This window comes from Marmota marmota, unplaced genomic scaffold (assembly GCF_001458135.2).
Source record: "Marmota marmota marmota unplaced genomic scaffold, marMar, whole genome shotgun sequence".
NCBI lineage: Eukaryota > Metazoa > Chordata > Mammalia > Rodentia > Sciuridae > Marmota > Marmota marmota.
Window position 1 is genome coordinate 7,286,437 of NW_025999968.1, and position 20,543 is coordinate 7,306,979.

General features: G+C 35.2%; 1 protein-coding gene across 1 annotated transcript in view; it reads left to right on the forward strand.

The window, feature by feature from the left end:
* The window catches only part of Slc9c1 (solute carrier family 9 member C1), a 72,829-nt gene that overhangs the window by 35,836 nt on the left and 16,450 nt on the right, over nt 1–20,543 (forward strand). The window contains exons 13-19 of the mRNA XM_048803847.1: nt 5,578–5,675; nt 8,879–8,998; nt 11,921–12,116; nt 13,829–14,017; nt 16,124–16,273; nt 17,705–17,756; nt 18,845–18,993. Coding sequence (XP_048659804.1) covers nt 5,578–5,675; nt 8,879–8,998; nt 11,921–12,116; nt 13,829–14,017; nt 16,124–16,273; nt 17,705–17,756; nt 18,845–18,993 — 954 coding nt within the window. The remainder of the gene's footprint in view (nt 1–5,577; nt 5,676–8,878; nt 8,999–11,920; nt 12,117–13,828; nt 14,018–16,123; nt 16,274–17,704; nt 17,757–18,844; nt 18,994–20,543) is intronic.

Genomic DNA, 20,543 nt, shown 5'->3' on the forward strand with positions numbered 1-20,543 from the left:
AAAAAAATGTGGCATTTATACACAATGGAGTATTACTCTGCATTAAAAAATGACAAAATCATAGAATTTGCAGGGAAATGGATGGCATTAGAGCAGATTATGCTAAGTGAAGCTAGCCAATCCCTAAAAAACAAATGCCAAATGTCTTCTTTGATATAAGGAGAGTAACTAAGAACAGAGTAGGGACGAAGAGCATGAGAAGAAGATTAACATTAAACAGGGATGAGAGGTGGGAGGGAAAGGGAGAGAGAAAGGAAATTGCATGGAAATGGAAGGAGACCCTCAGAGTTATACAAAATTACATACAAGAGGAAGTGAGGGGAAAGGGAAAAATAATACAAGTGGGAGAAATGAATGACAGTAGAGGGGGTAGAGAGATAAGAGGGGATGGGCGGGGAGAGGAGGGGGGATAGTAGAGGATAGGAAAGGCAGCAGAATACAACAGACACTAGTATGGCAATATGTAAATCAATGGATGTGTAACTGATGTGATTCTGCAACCTGTATACGGGGTAAAAATGGGAGATCATAACCCACTTGAATCAAAGTGTGAAATATGATATATCAAGAACTATGTAATGTTTTGAACAACCAACAATAAAAAATTTAAAAAAATAAAAAATAAAATGATGCTTGTCTTGGGTTTAGCATATATAGCTTTTATGATGCTGAGGAATGTTCTTACTATCCCTAGTTTTTTTAGTGTTTTGAACATGAAGGAGTACTGTATTTTGTCGAATGCTTTTTCTGCATTGAGGTGATCATTTTTGTGTCTGTATTCATCAGGGATATTGGTCTGAAGTTTTGTTTCCTCATTTACAATAGCCTCAAAAAAAAAAAAAAAACACAAAAAAAACCTGGGAATCAATCTAACAAAAGAGGTGAAATGCCGGGGTCCTGCCCTAGCAAGGTCCAGGGAGTCCTGAAGGATGAGTGGCGTCGGCGAAAAGATGAGATAGGAGTCGTTCCGTTGGAGCAATCTCCAGAGAGAAAGCTCTAATGCAGCTTTCTCTGGGTCATCTTTTATTGCAATTTTTCTTATCATTATAGATTCAGAATACGTCATTGATTATACATTTTAAAACTTTTGCCAAGACAATTTAAAACTTTTCCTTAACCATGATTAGGGGTACAAAAAATGTAACTTCAATTTACATTTTTACAGGATATGACCTTTAGTTATTTAATTATTAAAAGTACAGAATCATTAATAAAATGCATCACTAATTTACATTTTTCACATTTTCCCAAGATTTACTATTTTCCCCAAGATATGTTATTTTCTTATTAACTAATGCCAAACTACGTAACCAGACTCTAAATCTCCTAACCTATCATTAACTTTTAAGTTTAAAGTACACCTTTACTTTATTTCTAATCTAAAATTCCCATCTAAAAAAATCCCCTTAAATCTTATACTTAAAATATCCTAAAGTTTATAAATCATTCTTAAAACATATCAGAAACCCATACGACTAAGAACTTCTAAACCAAAAATCTAAATAGGATAATATTTCTAACATTATTCTAAAAATATATCTTATAAAGCTACTTTAATTAATTCCTAAATTTATTCTCATGAAACTGGTTGAGCTGCTTTCTCAAAGAGTTTCTTTGTTTCTCAGTCAAGGTGCACTAGTTCTCATATCTTTATAATCTTTCTCAATAGAAAGTAAGTTCTAAACATCAGTCCACTTTCCACCAATATTAACTATGCTCATCATAAATTCCTATGTAAAGTAAAAAAGGGTTTATAAAAAGAGAAGAATATATCTTTATATGTTTTAACTTTCCTAAGTGTATAATATAACTTTCCTCAATCAAGAATGAGACTACATATGGTGGGCTTTGTAAAATAATCATAATGATTAGGTTTTCTAAGAGGCCGGAAATACGGGCTTGGGTTCTAGTTGATATAATCAATGTGGTGCCTAAAATTCTCATGACCTTTCAGAAAATGATTGTTGTCCATTATCAGATTTGTCCTCAATGTACTGAGATAGAAGAACAGCCTTCTACTTTGTCTTTGATATGCTGATGGGTAGTAGAACAGCCTTCAAGGCATGAACTACCTGTTATGTTCTAGCCATCTGAAATTTAATTTGTTTGGCATTTAACAAACTCATGCCTCCTGTCAGGAACATAAGCATGAAAATGAAAAGTCCCAATTACATAAAAAAGGGTCTCATGGTTTCGGTTTCCCACCAACCAGCGTGGCTTTGCCAGCATTCATCCTCACTGTGACCCTGTCAAGACAGTGGGAGAGCGGCTTTGCCAGCACTTATTCTCACTGTGACCCTGTCAAGACAGTGAGTGGGGGATCGCCTTCACCAGTGAAAGACCTCTACAATGAAAACTATAGAAGACTAAAGAAAGAAATTGAAGAAAACCTCAGAAGATTGAAAGATCTCCCATGGTCCTGAATAGGCAGAATTAATATTGTCAAAATGGCCATACTACCAAAAGCATTATACAGATTTAATGCAATTCCTATTAAAACCCCAATGGTATTCTTCATAGAAATAGAAAAAGCAATCATGTAATTTATTTGGAAGAATAGCCAAAACAATACTTAGCAAGAGAAGTGAAGCAGGAAGCATCACAATACCAGACCTTAAACTATATTATAGAGCTATAATAATAAAAACAGCATTTATTGGCACCAAAATAGACACACATACCAATGGCACAAAATAGAAGACACAGAGACAACCCTACACAAATGCAGTTATCTCATACTAGACAAATGTGCCAAAAACATTCACTGAAGAAAAGAGCCTATTCAACAAATGGTGCTGGCAAAACTAGAAATCCATATGTAGTAAAATGAAATTAAACCTCTATCTCTCACCCTGCACAAAAATCAACTCAAAGTGGATCAAAGAATTAGGCATTAGAACAAAGACCCTGTGCCTGATAGAAGAAAAATTAGGACCAAATCTTCACCAAGTCAGCCTAGGATCTAACTTCCTTAACAAGACCCCTAAAGCACAAGAAATAAAATCAAGAATCAATAAATGGGATGGACGCACATTAAAAAGATTCTTCTCAGCAAAGGAAACAATCAATAATGTGAGGAGAGAGCCTACAGAATTGGAAGAAAATCTTTACCACACGTACCTCTAAAAAAGCATTAATCTCCAGGACATACAAAGAACTCAAAAAAAATTAATACTAAAAACAAATAACCCAATCAATAAATGGGCAAAAGAACAGAACAGACACTTCACAGAAGAAGAAATACAATCAATCGACAAATATATGAAAAAGTGTTCCACATCTCTAGAAATTAGAGAAATGCAAATTAAAAACTATACTGAGATTTCATCTCACTCCAGTCAGAATGGCAATCATCAAGAATACAAACAACAATAAGTGTTGGTGAGGATGTGGGGGGAAAAGGTACACTCATACATTTCTGGTGGGACTGCAAATTGGTGCAACCACTATGGAAAGCAGTATGAAGATTCCTCAGAAATCTGGATCCGACATTTGACCCAGCTATCCCACTCCTTGGTTTATACCCAAAGGACTTAAAATCAGCATAATATAGTGATGCAGCCACATTAATATTTATAGCAGCTCAATTCACAATAGCTAAATTATGGAGTCAACCTAGGTGTCCTTAAATAGATGACTGGATAAAGAAAATGTGGTATATATAGTCAATGGAATTTTACTCAGAGTTAAAGAAGAATGAAGTCATGGCATTGGCAGGTAAATGGTTGGAGTTGGAGATTATCATTCTAAGTGAAATAAGCCAATTCCAAAAAACCAAAGGCTGAATGTGTTCTCTAATGTGCAGATACTAATTCACAATAAGGTGGGGGGCACTAGAGAAGAATAGAGTTACATTAGATTAGGTAGAGGGAAGTGAAGGGAAGGAAGGGGAGAGGATGTGAGGATAGGAAGGATAGTAGAATTAAACAGACATTATGACTTTATATGTATATATGACTTCATGACCAATGTGATGCTGCAACATGTACACTCAGAAAAAAGAGAAATTATATCCCATCTATGTATGATGTAGCAAAGTGCATTAATGCATTCTACTGTCTTGTATAACTAATTAAAACAAATTAAAAATTTTAAAAAAGAAGAATGAAATTTGTATGAATTTATTGTCACATTGTGTGCATGTACAAATATGAGACAATGGATCCCACCATTATGTAATAATGAGCAATAAAAAAACTATGGGAAAACAAAGAAAAAAGAGGCAGCCAACCATCATGGAGCTGGGAAAGTGAGCTTTAAATTCAGAGAAATGTGAGCTACTAATGTCATCTCTGAAAAGTTACTTAATTCTCTGAGCCTCGGCTTTCACCATTATAAAATATAGATTAGAATATTCTCAATGTTGTTACAAGAATATAAAACATATATTAATCAGTTAATTTAATGTCAGTTACTTTTTAGGAATCAGCCATTTTCTAAATTCTTCTGTTTTTGTGGAAATGATCATGTAAGGATGAACATTTTTCTAGTTATAACTGCTTTGTCATTTGTATTGCAAAGCTTTCATGAGACCCACATTATTTTTGACATCCTCGTTTTTTCTACAAGCTATAATTTTATCTTTGAGGAAAATGAAAATGTTTTAATCTTACATGTTTCGTTTTGTTGGATTTTTTTTGTTTGTTTGTTTATAAATACTTTAATGTTGTTTTAGGAGGAGAGTACTACTCTGTAGAATTCCTGTCATTATGAACAGATAATTTTTTTAATCCCACAGATAAATTTAAATCCCCAAATTTAGTTGGTATCCTTTTCTAGTAAACTCCCCAAGAACAAAACAGTGTTTTAATTGTGTGAGAGAATTCCTGCTACAGGACCCAGGAATCCTTGGTCATATCACATATTCGAGGTACAAAGTTGGTTTCTAGAGTGATTCTCAACAGTGTCAGCACACAGAAATCAAGAACCATATCAGATCATAGTTTCCACAACATTTCCTGCTCATACATGAGGAGACATGAAGCTACCCAACTCTCCATCTATTGGACAATTATGTTATATGCATGTATGACTATGCCACAAAGAACTCCACTATTCTGTATAATTATTATGTATAATTAAAAAGGATTGTGCTTTGCAAAGCAGTATTGGTCCATTTTATCTTTATAATAGACTGCACAGAGCAGAGTTCTGATTGGAAATATTTAGGGAAGTGAAATTAAATAAAGCTGTAAACCAGAATCACTTTAATCCTTTAGGATTTGCAAGAGTCTCTTTTTTTTAAGTATTCAAATATGCATTATGAACTTTTAAATTGGGAATATAGCTTCCAGCCATTCTCAGATTTATTTGGCACAGAACTCCACTGATTTTTTGGAAACTTGATTAACAACCAGCAATAGGTCTTTTGGTGATAGCTTGTTCCACCCAAAGCTCAGGTCTTACCTTCTGTGCTGATCTGATAGTCTGGACTTCATAGAAAGATGCTCTATGTAAACAAACTGGATTATCTGGGGATTTTGACTTCTTTTTCAAAGATTATCTTTTCATAAGGAAAATAATAAGTTGTCATTGTCTTCCATGCTATCCAATAATTTTAATCAATGTTTCTTTTAGGCGAGCTACCAAAGACAATACAAGAATGAGACTCTGTCCCAGAGTGCAGCCCAGGTGTTGGTTGGTGCAGCTGGAAGCTTTGGTGAAAGGAAGGGAGAGTAAGTATGTGTTAAGAGAGGCCTCCTATCTTAAGCCAGGGCATGTAGGAAATTATGCAAGTGAGTTTTCCTGCTTTTGTTGGGTAACTCGGGTTCATGTGTGAGTGAGTACAAGGCACTGCCTGTTCTACCCTCAGGGTTAGGCAAAATCACCTACTTCCACTTTGCCAAGCTTGCTGCACTTGTTCATGCCTGTGCTTTTGTACAAGCTGCTCCTTTTGAACAAAATGCTCTCCTCTTCCTATTTTTGGCCCCTACCCCAAAGTTAAGCTGTGGTAAATTACTTTATCTAAGACTGTTTGAATGCTTAAGAGCACAGTGTTCCTTCATCTCCACATGCACATCTTCCCAAAGCACAAGTGGCACTTCAAACATCATCTATTAATATTCAACATACAAATTTTGGAATATATGATATTTTTTACTTATACATGTCAGAGACATGCATTGAATGCTAATATGTGCAAAGCTGCATGTCAGGCATTGTGAGGAATATCATGATTAGTAAATTGATGTTCCAGCTTCTAGAGAATGTCTGTTGATGGAACTTGCTTCTTTGCTGGAATGTCTGAGAGCTGACTTTGCTATTTATTAACCATTCCTATAGTAGCTCCTTGGGTTGGGGTGTCCTGTGACCAGAAAACAAGTTTAAGCATAGAAAGAGAAGAGGATTTACACAAAGGTAGCATGGCCTATGCTAAAAGTCTATGAAATTGCTCAAGAATAATGTATAGTTTATTGTGTGCTGTGCCAGACACATTTTTTAACACTAAACGCCCAAGGTCACTCCAGGTGAACTGGGCTGACACGAAACAATCACACAGAGACAGAGAAATACCTTTTTCTTTGGGTCTTATGATGGTTCCTCTGACCTTAGGGATCTGTGGAAAAGAGAGAGAGCAAGGAGCACTTGCTGAACCCTTTCAATGGGGAGAAGCCATTCAAATAAGGCAAGGGGTTGAGTCTAGCTTCCTGATGTCTGCTGTCAGCTGATTGACTGTCATCTAGGAAGGCCATGCCCATCTCATGAGCTGTGTGGGGATCAGAGGCAGAGCAAGTGAAAAGACCAGAGTGAGGCCCGCCCAGAGGGGCAACATTGATTAAATTCACTTTGTGCACTCAATGTTCATAGTTCACACACACACACAGCCCATGGCTGGCTTGCCACATCTCCACATTCTCATGGCTCAAGGCTAAGGGCACTCGGTTCCTATGTGGCAGCTCCTGACACTTTAGATGCATTATTTATTTTTAGCTCACAAAAATTATATGAGAGAAGTGCTATTATTATCTTTACGATGGGGGGAAGAAAATGAAGCATAAGTGCTGGGAGCCATTAGCCAAGTAGGTATGACAGTTTCCTTGCCAGCGTACCCCATGTTGCAGTGACATTGAATGTAGGTGACCTTGTTCAAGGACCAAGGCGGATTAGGGCGTTCCCGGTTTAGGTTCCAGGTTTAAGGTTTAAGATTATTCCTGCTGGGAATAGGGCGTATCCTGCTGCCTGAGTTCCCCTTGAGTTCTCACGGGATTCAGACAGTATATTTTGGAGATAGAAGCCCAGTGGAGGTGGATTTGGGCAGAGAACGTGGATTTCCCCAGAACGTGATTGTAGACGGCTGGTGTGAGTTCGGGAATAAAGAGTTGCTGTTTGAATCTACAAGCTGTGTGGTGGCTCATGATTGTGTGCCCAGCCAGACTGCGGCATTTGTGCCCAGCCAGACTGCGGCACATAAGATTTTAGATAACTTACTCATGGTCTTTTGTATAATAAGGCAAGGTGCCTCACCATCCAGTTAGAGACATCATCTGTTCTAAAGAGTGAACATGTGATGTAAAATATGAATTCAGGAGCCTGCATTACTTAGAAATTTGGACTGTAAATGATCACATACTTACTGATATCACAGAACTTTAAGATTCATAGGAACTCATGAAATCATCAGATCTTAGCTTAGATATGAATTATTTTAGGAGGGTTTCCTGCTTCTCCAGAACTCTGTTAAATGTCCCCCTTAGAGAGTGTCTCTGTGGCAACACTCACTACACTTCAATATAATTGTTATGGGCAAGTTTTATCCCTCTTGTTTTTTGGGTAAACCCCTAAGTATAAAATTGGCATTTAATTTCTTGAGGTACCACCACATTGTGTCAAAGGCAGAGACTAGTAAATCCACAGCAAACAAAATGGGTGTTCAATAGATATTTTTTTCAAATAGTGAATGGATCAAATCACCTCTACACTCAAGATTTTCCATGTAACTAACACCTTATTGTATTGAATCTTGGAGAATCAAATGACAACATATTCTTTTCCATTACATTAATACCCCTCTAGCAGAGAAATTGCACACATTTCAAAGTGAGAGCATTTTAATCAATAGAGAGGACAAGGTCCACCTTTAAATTCAGGTTCAATTGCCCTTCCTTGAAGCCACAGGACAAGCTTGGGCCTCAGGCCCATTTACCCAGACCTCTGTCACCTGTCTGATGAAGGCAGTGAGGGTTTCTGGTCAACAGCAGGGAAATTTCTTATAAAACCAAAAGGGTTGACTCAACAAGATCAAGCCACAACACAGGGATCTGACCCTTCTCAGCACAAACCCTGCAGACAATCTGAAGCAGTGCTACCAGAAAGTCTTTTGGGGTCCTTCATAGCACTAACCTTTCCATTGTAATTTGACCCATTGCCCTAAAGATGAAACAAAAGAGATAAATGTGTGAGATGCTCTAGCTACTTTATATATATATATATATAAAATCTCCTCATTTAACTATCCTAGTCTGACATGATATTTTTACCCCTAGTTGTAAGTACATGTTTGTGAGTTTATGTGTTTATGTGTTCACTGTCATATCAGACAGTAGGAAATCCAAAATGAAAACCAAGGTGAATCTGAATCCTGAATATTTGAATGATATTCTCTTCCTGGGCCTTGAATTCTCTGCTCTTTTAAACCATGAATCCCCAATTTTTGTGTGCTCTTTCTTTAATGAGTGGGTCTGACAACCTAACTTCATAATTGTGTATCTACTTGAGTCTATGATTTCATGGCTTTCATCCGTACTCATGAAAATGTCTCATTCACAGATATCACTTCATAAAATGTTTTTCCTGCTTTCCGACAACACTGTTTTAAACTTATCTCAACATGTTTAAAGCATATTTAAAGATCTCTCTCTCTCTCTCTCTTTTTTTTTAGATATATGACTCCTGAGACAATAAAGCATTATTCTGAAAGCAAAAAACTACTTAGCTTCCTTAGAAAAGTACTGCTCAATTGGGTATACAATACTAAGAAAGATAAAGGGATTCCATCAAGGTAAATGCTTTTGAGACTTATAAAAAATGGTTTTTTTTTGAAATTCCCTTTTCATTCTCTTTTTAATTATAACCTAAATACTTTGCAAAATATTTTTAAGTAGCTTAAATTACTTGTATACTAAACAAAAATTACTTTAAAAAGGAAAGACAAATAGTGTTCTCTTTTTTAATTGAGATAAATCTCATATAACAAAATTAACCACTAGTTATTTTCAAGTGTACAATTCAATATTATTTTGTACAATCACAGTGTTGGGCAACCATCAATTCTGTCAAATTCTGTAACAGTTTCACTAACCCAAAAGAAAGCCAATATTCATTTAGCAGTCATTTTGCATTCTTTCCCTTCTTTCTCCAACTCCCAGATAGCACTAAATTATATTCTTTTGCCTGCTCTGAATTTTAATAGAATCATCCATGGGTAGCCTTTTATTTCTAGCTTCTTTCACTTACCATAATGTTTTCATGCACATGAACGTAGTATGTATCATTAGCATGAGGTTCATCCACTTTGTAGTTTATATCAATATTTTACTCCTTTTTACATCTGAATGATATTCCATTGTGTGGAATATAATTTTTTTTAACCCATTCATCTGATCATGGACATTTGGACTGTTTCCACCTTTTGGCTAGTATAAATAGCACTGTTATAAATATTTGTGTAAAAGTATTTGTTTGAATGTTTGCTTTCCATTCTTTAGATAATTTTATATTTAACTTCTTGATAATTTTATATTTAGCTTCTTGAGCTACCACCAAATTGTTTTCCACAGCTGCTAAACAATTTTAATATTAGAAAGTATGAGTTCTTCAACTCTATTTTTTCTTTTACAAAACTGCAGTAGTTATTTGAGCTCTCTTGAAACGCCATATAAATTTTATGATTATCCTATCTATTTCTGCAAAAAAAAAAAAATCACTGACATGTTCATAGGGGTTGCATTGAATCTGCAGAAGCATTGAATCCGTACGTTGCTGATTGTAGTATATAATTTAGCAATATTAAACCTTCCAATCCATGAAAATGGAATGGAATTTCTCTCTTTAAAAAATTTAGACCCTTAATTTCTTTTAGTAGTATATTGTAGTTTTCAGAGTATAAATCTTTGGTTAAATGTAATTTTAAGTATTTATTCTTTTTAATGTTGTTTTAACTAGAGTTACTTCCTTAATTTCATTTTCAGACGGTTTATTCCCACTGTATATGCCATGTAAAAATTAAGATAATTGTATTTCTTTTTTTTTCAATTTGTATGACTTATGTTTCTTTTCTTAGAACTGCTGGGAAGGGATATTGACCCTGTTTCTCAACAGGAGTTTCAAAAAATTTGTGGCTACTTTAATCTACCACACTCAAATGGCAAATGTTTACGTTTGTATTGCATACCTTTAAGAGCTTTTAATACTGATTTACGCTACAACTCTTCTGAGTAATCATTTCTATTGATTAAATTTGAAAAAAAAGGAGAGCGATTTGAAAAGCTAGAATGGGCAGTCCCTGTAGTCTTTAAATATTATCGTTCCTAGGTAATTAGTGGTACAGATTTTGAAGTCAGGTGTCTCAGTTTAGAATCCTAGCTGCATGATTTATTAGCCAAAAGAGCTTTTCAGGCCTCAGTCTCCTTGATCTGGGATGGCTAAGAAATTATGTGTGTCAAAGGGCCATTTAGATGAACAGTAAACTAGAAAGACACTTTTCTAAAGAGAACCTGGTTACGAAAGGGATAAGATCAATTACTATGTGATTGTTTCTCCAGATCCCTGAGGGCACATATACATAACTATCAGGTCAAACATTCACGTGGATCCACTATCCTATTACAGCAGGAGTGGCCAAGTGGCCAAGTGGAACCAATAAACAAAATAGTAAGTAAGAGGCAATATAGTATTCCAGGAGGAATGAAGAAGTTAACATAACAATAAAGATTTAAAGGAAATATGAATAGCCCTATAGTCTCTATTTTTTTCTCCTTCAAAATTCACTTATCTGACACCAACAAGACAGATTATAATCAACCATAAATTTAAGCAAAAGGTATCACAAGTGCAGTTCTGTGCCAATACAGCTTTGCTGCTGGAGGAGATCAAGAACAACATTCTGGAGAGCGGACCAAGAAGGGCAGATGTGTTGCTGTCATGACGTTAACAAGGCTTACCTTGGCTCCTTGCACATGCAAGCATTGCTTAAGGCTTTGGAGGACCCTGGCAATGTTTTTGTATTCAAAAATGTCATTTTCTTTTTTTCAAATAGAACACAAAATTATAAAGAGCTTCTGCCTCATAACGCAAATGTACCCCTAAGAATGGGAAAATAATCCAGCATTATTTGATTTATTAATCAATCATATCATTTAATTTTAAACAATAATATATTATTATACTACTTGAAAATATTTTTAAGTATTATTGCTATTATTGTATATAAAGAGTAAATTTTCTCATCCACAGTTATACTCTTTAGTATCATCCTTGGTATGAAAACTATTTTTTAAAGCACATCACCATTTCAAAATTTTTTGATAAGATTTGGGTCCATACTGTTCTAATACCACACATACATGCTATAATTCCTTTATGTTCATAATATAGCTAAGAGGAATTCTTACTGTTTTATTTTAAAAAAACATTTTCAGTTTGAATTATCCATGGCTTATTCCAAAAGCATTTCTATTAAATGTTAAATAAAAGTTAATGAAAGGTGAGAAAAGAAGGAAAGGGAAAGGGAAAACTAAAGAGATTAAGCAGAAGAGGAAATTAAAAGGACAATGTCTGAGTCAGGATGACAATATTAAGCCAGTGGTGGCTGCTTTTCAGACTTAAGCATGGTGCTATGGCTACTAAGAGCAGAACTGAGTGTATAATGAACACTATTTAACATAATCCTCTTGTCAGATAAAACTCTCTCTTTATTTTACAGATACTGCTTTCTTCGTCTATGCCATAAAATAGTATTTACTGATGAATTTGAGTATATTGGATACCTTGTGGTATTAATGAATATATTTCCTATTATAATCTCTTGGATATCCCAGTTAAATGACATCTATGAGCATGAAATAAGATTCACTAACTACTATTTTCTTGCATTTTATATTCTAGAGGATCTACTTAAGGTAATATAAAATTTGTGTGTGTGAATACGTTATGTCTAATAAGACTTTTAAAACACTAACTACAGACAATTTTCTAAAAGAATATATGAAATTTTCCTTCTCAAGACAGACTTTATTTTTTAAAGATGGTGTTTAGGGTGACTCAGTAGTAAATATGCATGCTTATAGCATTGATTCCATATTGCAAAAAATAAATTTTACAACAGTATAAGTCAAAGGGACACAGTTTAAATAGTATTATGAATGTTCTTAAACTCAGCAAGGTATTAAGCAGATGGATGTTCATTCTATTATTTTTATACTTTATACTTTTATTATATACAGATAAACAAATGAATAGATAACGTGACAGATTTTTTATACTTGAAAAAAGTCACAACTGGATTCTTAAATGCAAGGACAGCAATATTCTGTCATACGGATCTACAATTTGTAGTATAAAACATTTTTCGCCAGAAGATTTAAATAAAATAAATGCATATGATGTTTGGACAAAATAAATAAATCTCAAATCTTGGCTGTAGAATTTAAATGCTGTTGCAGAGTCATAGTAGTGGAAAAGAGTGGATTCAAATCCAATCACATAGTGCTTGGTAAATTCCAAGCTAGTCAGAAAGAACATAGGGGGTATCAGAATTAAAAGGAAATTAAGCAATTGGGGTTAGGTTTAATAGTGGTAGGGTAAAGAGTGCCCTAACATCATTTAACACACACTGTGGTGAAAAAAACATTAAACTAGAATGCAGTCAACCTTGCCTCTGATTTTAGTTTTCTGTGATGAGTTGTAAGCTATTCATCAAGTTACTGAACTTTTCCCAACCTTAATTTCCTCAACTATAGAAGGGCAGTGTTACTAAATGATATATGAAAATGCCTCTGGATCCAATAATAGATGCCTCTTTTAAAAAATATTTATTTGTTAAATGCTTCTATTAGTCTTTGTACTTTACCAAGTTTGAGCTGCTGCCCTAGCTATAGTTGGCTTCATACAGTCAAGCTTAGTTAAGTATCAGAACTGGACTATAAAGACATCATTGTACTTTATGGAGATACCGGGAGGAAACTTCCTCTGTGCAATCCTTGTCTCTACCTTCAACTTAACTTCAAATAATTACCTCCAGAATCAAAGGATTCTTAACTCAAGAATCATTCTTACTGCTCAATTTGCAACCTGGCACTTGTTTCTCTTTTATTTTTTTTTTACCCTTTTTTCTATTGATTTCAGCTCTGCCCCTTTTCATCCTGTCTTTCAAAATCACCATTATGTTCATAACAACAATTTATCAACTATAAAGGCACCAGTTATTGCTTTCTTCATCTATTTCAAATCCTTGCATTACAAGATTTCAAATCCTTACATTAATTCTGTAAGCATTTTTGGCTGTTTGTTTTACATTAAAGGACCATGACACACTGTGTATTTGCTTGAATTTGTCTTTTCACTGCTGCCCCTTATTTCCAGGGACATTTTATAAATCTGCTTCTTTCTATCTATGCCTATACTTGAAGACCCATTCTAAGTCAATGGTCCTGAGTGCCCCTTTACAGACTGCATTGCTGAACCTGTTGGTCTTTGTTTTTTGGTGGCATTTTAGACATTCAGACTCTTAGATGCATCAGAGAAAAACCTAACTGGTGAAATTTAAGATATTGTGGAAAATGATGTAGTAAAATTGAAACCATGACCATGTAATTTCTTCTTAAATCAACAGATGGCAGCAATGAGGAAGAACTATTTTTCACACACCTGGAATATTTTTGAGTCAGTAATTTCATTGATTGGCATCATAGATATAATACTTACTGAGACAAATTTCATTAATTATTATTTGAATTTCATTGAAGCCAAAGTGGTCTTTATGAAAATAGTTCGACTCCTTCGTATATTACGCATTTTGAAGGTAAAGAGCCAGTAAATCACTCAATTTCAGATTTCTCCTGTTTCATGAAATGTGGCTAAAATCAGTTTACTTATGGCAACTACTTTCTATTGGGTTGTTTAGATCTTAAATTTTAGCTCCCTTTGATGAATCAAGTTTTATAACATTTTATGTTATGAATAATTAAATTAGGGCTGGGCTTGTGGCTCAGTGGTAGAGCGCTTGCCTGGCATGTGTGATTCTCAGCACTACATATAAATAAATAAAGATTAATCAATGACTAAATATAAGAAGTAAGAATAATAATTAAATTAGAAATTAGTTTATCATGTGAAAGTATAGACGTACTCATCACAGCTTTTCCTTTTAACAGAGAGAAGATGAAAAATTCCATACTAATACAAGTTAACCTTGAAATAATTTTTCTTTTTATAGATACAAGAAGATGAAAGATATAGATTATAAAAAACAACATTTACTCAAAATAGTCACAGGAATAAAACAAATAGCATACATTCACACAAATTAAGAACAAAAACTAGATGTGCCATGTTATGTATATTCATAGCACTGTTATAGAGTAGTATCAAAAATGACCTTTGAGTATCGAAAATGTGCTTCTTTTTTTGGTACTGGGAATTGAACCCGGAGCACTTAATCACTGAGCCACATCCACAGCCCTTTTTTATTTTTTATTTGAGACAGGGTCTCACTAAGTTGCTTAGGGCCTCTCTAAGTTGCTGAGGCTGACTTTGAACTTTTCTTGCCTCAGCCTCCCGAGCTGCTGGGATTCCAGGTGTGCACCACCACACCTGGCTCTAAATCATGTTTCTATAACAAGTATGATGTGTGGTTTTCATTTTTTGTATGATTATTTCAATGACATGAAACTCCATGACAAGACATGTAAGGATATATGGACACAGATATAATTTCTCTGATTCTTTTGCTATTCGTACACAGGGCATGAACCCATTTAAGCACTGTGTGACATGCTAAGCTAAATAGACCAATTTAATCAAGAGTTTAAGATAACATTATAGAGTGCTTATAACTTTTATTTTGCTACTGAGAGGCATAAATCAAGTAGGTTAAAAGGATGCAGTCAATACTTTAGTATTCTATGGAATAGTAAGTAATGCTAGTGTGCAATCTAACCCAAGGAAGGCAAGTCTAGTCTATTTTAACATCTAGTTAGTTCTTTCTGATAAGAGGGAGGATATACAGAACCTACCAAAAAGTTTGGTTAAAGAAACTGATAACCCATCTAAGAAAATTTTTTTTTTGCTTATGGATTCAGGAAAAACAAATTAGATAATCTCTGCACCAAAGGAATTTGTCGTAGAAGGAAAATGACAAGTATTCTAGGTTCCAAAGTTATATGGTAGGATAAATGCAAAACAGTAGTATGCAAGTAGTAAAGTAAAAAGCTTCCTTTATTAGGTGATACTTGAGCTGAATCTTTTGGGGATTAGTGGCAGGTGGTTGGGGTGAGAGTATGGAGATTATGGAGCATAGATAGAAAAACAGAGGGAATAGCTGTCTCTGCTAAAGTTAGGGAGCTGCCCAGTTAAAACATAGAAGCTGGAGACTTAAACCCTTGGCAAAGAGGAGAAATTAATTGTGGAATGTAACTGGGGATATGGTAGTGGTAGGTTCTCACCCGAAGAGACCATCTAATTGGAAGTTTTATAGATTTAGCATGTGAGGGTGTCAGTATTTTGTAGATAATCATTTTACAACTAAACTCAGAAGATAAGTCACATTGTTTCACAAGAACTAAAACCATTTGAAAATAGCATTTAATACTCCATAAGATACATATATAAAGAATAAAGTTATAAGCTACAAATAGGTACCTAATATTATCCATTATGAGAAGTAGTTTTAGTCATGAAGTTATAAAAGACAGCATGAATAAAATAAGAACCTCGGCAGGTTACTCTAGTTACCTTAGAAGGCACATAATTTTTCATTATTAATTTGGGTTAAACTGATCAACATATAAGCAAATAAAATTTGTGCAATTTATATATATATTATACACACACACACACACACACACACACACATATATATATAGAGAGAGATTTGTGCAATTTACAATAGTTGTCCTGTTTTTCTCAGCTCATAACTCCAAAGTTGCTGCAAATAATAGATAAAAGGATGAGTCATCAGCTGTCCTTTCGGTATGCTATACTAAAAGGATACATCCAAGGTGAAGCAGATGTCATGAATATAATTGATCGGATTGCAAGTTCTGAACAAATTAAACAGGTGAGAAAAATTTTAAATACTAGGAAAAGACTTCACTCCTTCTACCCGGGTTGACCTCATCCATTATGTTCTGAATCAGTACATTTAGCTGTGGTCTTTGACTCCTGGTGTGTTAATTAATCTCTGCAAAAGCTTAAACTAGTCTACATTTAAATTTCTTGCTAATATGAAACAACATTTCAGTAAGTCTTGTAAATCAGTTTTTGGTCCTCGTGAAACTCGTATGTAGTGGTCAGCTTTCTACCAATGCAAGCTCCAGGATTTATTAGGCTATTGTTGTATTAGATAGGAAATATTGGAAAGTGAGAAGGGACGGCAGTGTAGGGCAGAGGTTCCTCATAATGCCTAAAGGCTTCCTACAATCTCCTTGTTTTTTCCATAGTAAACAGTAAAGGAAATAAAAGTGAGTGATCTAACAAATAGAAGGAAGTAAAGAAAACAATAGTTTTCTACATGGAAACCTTTTGGAATTCTCTCATTAAGCAGATGAGAACAACAGAACAAGAGGGGTTAAATGGTCAACTCAAAGTCCCATAGATAGTAAGAGGCAGAGACAGTGCTAGGGCCTAAATTCTAGGTTTCACCTAATACTGTCATGTGCCCACAAGTTTATTGTCCAGGTAGAATTCAATATTTGCCTCCAGAAGTGATTTAGAACATTTGACTATTATATTTTATGTGCGCAAAGCTTTGTAGTTACAAAAACAAAAACAAAAAACTGTATACTCAATGTGTGGTAGAACACAAAAAGTAGTTTTTCCTCTCTTCACCACACAACTTTAAAACTGATTTCCTGAGTTTAGTTGTCTTTTTTAACCTCTGATATTTAGTCCTGGAATTGGAGGATGCACAGGAGAAAAAGCAAAAGGAGTTAGATCACTAAATTACTGTCCAATTTTTGTCTTCATTTCAATTTTCAAACACCCTTAGCCAAACCTTTTATCAACCTTGAGGTTGAAAGCCATTCCTGTGTCCCAAATTTGTAGGGTCTCGTAAAGATGAATGGTCAAGTAACCCCCATGCCTTTCCGAATCAATAATATTCTAAAGCAAGTTACCTTGAGGAAAAATATATGAGGTGCCTTTAGGCTTCTCCAAACCAGCCTAGGAATGCCATTTCTTGTTTTCTGCAGTGTTCTTGCTGAAGCAAAGAAGGCTTCAGGGCTGGAGGTGTAGCCTAGTAGCTCAGTGGTAGAGTGTGTGAGGTTTGATGATTCTTAGCATCGACAAAAGGAAAAAAAAAAGAGAAAAGAAAAGAAAGGAAATGGAAACTTTTCATTGCACAAAATTCAATTCTAATCCCCTCAAAGGTCTCCATCATACTTTTCTACAAAGTTTGATTTGGTTAACTATCCAAAAGTTGTAAATGTAAAGACATTTTATGAAGTTTCATTTTTCCAATAGAGATAATAATATTTCTTTTGTTCTGTAGATGTTATTAATTCAGGTAACAAGTAATATGGAACAAGCTATGAAAGAGCTAGGTAAGTACCTTTCTTCCTACATATTTAGCATGATCATCTTTTATCATCATGATTTCAGAAAAACAAGGATTTCTTTTATAACTAAGCTAATCTTTAAGGAAACTTATTTCCAATAATAATAATAAAGTGGATAACTTCAACAGTCATCATAATTGTATTTTCTAGTATAAGTGGGTATAATGTAATATTATCTCCACACACTTATTCTCACTGCCAGATACAATGAAGATCTTTTAATTTCTGTTTAAATAGTCCATACCTGCATGCCATAACTAAGCATGCCATTTTATATCCTTATTAGTTCCATTTTCTTCCAAACTTGTGTCTTCCTGAAAAAATGGGGAAAGAAGTTCCTTTTTCTCTTCACTGCCCACAGAGCTGCCATTCAAAGTTTAGGGTTACACTGAATTGAATACAGAAGTGTGCTGCACAAGTCTTAGGAAAAAGAGGTCCAGTACCAGGTAGTAGGCAGCAAAAGAACACAGAAAAGCCTGATAATGAGGCCAGATTAGCAAGACTGTGTATGGCAAACAGTTACCAGGACAGATAAGAGGTCATGATCAAAGAAAAGTCCAAATGTAAAATCTGCGTGGATAAAATTTTCCAAGGAGCCAAGAATCCAGAAGAGATGAGCAGAAAAGCACAATGGATGAGTCATCTAGATACATAGGCCAGGTGAGAGGACCATAACCTGGATGAATGAAAGAGTTTAAATCAGAAGGCATATCTGAGCACACAGTCCATAGACAAAAATCCTGATCTAAGCAGAATAGAAAAGTAGATCATGAACACCCAAGATTTAGAGCCCCAAGCAGCCTCCCAGTGTCCAGGGCCAATGGGTCAATATAAGTCTTAGTTTTAGGGTGAGGGCTGTCTATCCTTTCCCATGGGCTCAGGCACAGGTGTGAGCGCTGTCAAGAAAATGGCAGAACTCTGATATTCCTCATAAGAGACCATTGACAACAGTGAGTGTGTCAGGGAGAGGTTCATTTCCCCATGTTGAAGGCTTTAGTCCATTAGCTATTGTCCACATGAAGCATTTACAAGCATATTCTCATTGCATCTGAAAATAATTTGTTACTTTTCAGGTTACTTAGAGTATGATCACCCAGAAATCGCTGTCACCATGAAAACAAAGGACGAGATTAACGTCATGCTCAATATGGCGAGAGAAATTGTCAAGGCTTTCAGGTTAGAAGGAATTCTTCATAAAATTGAAGGTGCTGAAATTTTTAAGGTAAATTGAAATATTTTTGGAGCAAATATATTTACTTCATATGTAGTCATTCACAGTATTGGAGACTGCTTTTGACTCTTTCAATAAATATCATCCTTGAGATATAAAAATCTCACTTAAAATAATTATTTAAGGGCAAGCACCCACCATAGAAAGGTTTCTTCCTGTAGCCTCAGTATTCAACTTCTTTTTCCATTTTAGTCCCCAGTGAAAGATCATATCTTTCTCTCAAACCAATGGTCTAATTAATCTAATCTTCATCCTTCACTACCATGGATATCAATGTGTTCTTGATAATTATCTATGATACTGAAATAACATTTCCCATACAAGCCATAATCTATGAGAATGCTCAGGTGTAGGATTAGGACTAACTACATTATCTTTCTCAAAGTTACATAGTGGTACAGTGACATGACATATTAAAAGATAGAAAGTTTCATAACTCATTCTATAACCTGTTGTTATTTGTTCATCATTTAATTAAAAATCCTAAGGATTTAGTTTAAAAGCTGTAAAATTATTAAGAGAATTCAATAGAGTACCCAGAAACAAAATAGTATACAAAATGTATCCCCAGTAAAAGACAATGTAGAAAAATATTCTTTCTAATTATTCCTGGTTATCTATAGGATAGACTCAAAATCCCTTTGAACGACACGTGAAGTCCTCCCACCGTCAGCTTCCTGCCAACTTTCCAGCTCTGTTTCCTGTCTATTAACAATTGCAATTAAAAGTACAGACCCAACATGAATTATGTAACACCCATGTAGTAAGAGCTAAAAAAATCTCACTGAGCACATATTTCTGTCAAGGAGGGATTGACGAACATTTCTAGAAAGGGCAACATAGCAAATATATTATTCAAGCACTATGGTTCGTGCCACAACTATTCGATGATGTAATTGTTGCACCAGAGAAACTATAAAAAACATGTAAATGAATGACTTGGCAGTATCCTATCCCCAAAATACTCCTTACAAAAGCAAGCATCAAGCAAAGTTGACTTATAGTAGTTTATAATAGTTTATAGTAGTAGCTTATAATAGTTTTCAACCTATGTCATAAAGACTCAAAAATTTAAGATGTGAATCATCCATAAAATAATAAGTTAGAGAAGATGGCCGCTGCGCACGGGGGTTGCTGAAGTGCTGAGCGTGGTGCTCAGAGCAGCGGCTTTAATTGAGATTTCGCGCAGCGTGTAAGAGCTCCTTTCACCGTTAATCTGTAGCGGACCACTTTGCCAAGCAGCAGGATGAACAAAGAGATCGAAAAAGAGACGCTTGGCTCCCGGACGCTTTGCCACCCAGAGCCGCGGGCGCTTTGCTCCCATCTGCTTCCTCTTTCGCTTCGCTCCGGGCAGAGAAGTTGAATGTGTAATCAGCAGTGGATTGTAAGTACCGGAGGCAAAGAAAGCTCAGTGCGCCCCGCCTTTCTTTTTTTTTTTTTTTTTGAATATTTTTTATACAGGGAGAGTTCGTGGATTAGGATTGTTGGCGGGGCTGTGGTTTCTGTGCCGAAAATCCACTCCGCGGGAGCCGCCATTTGCT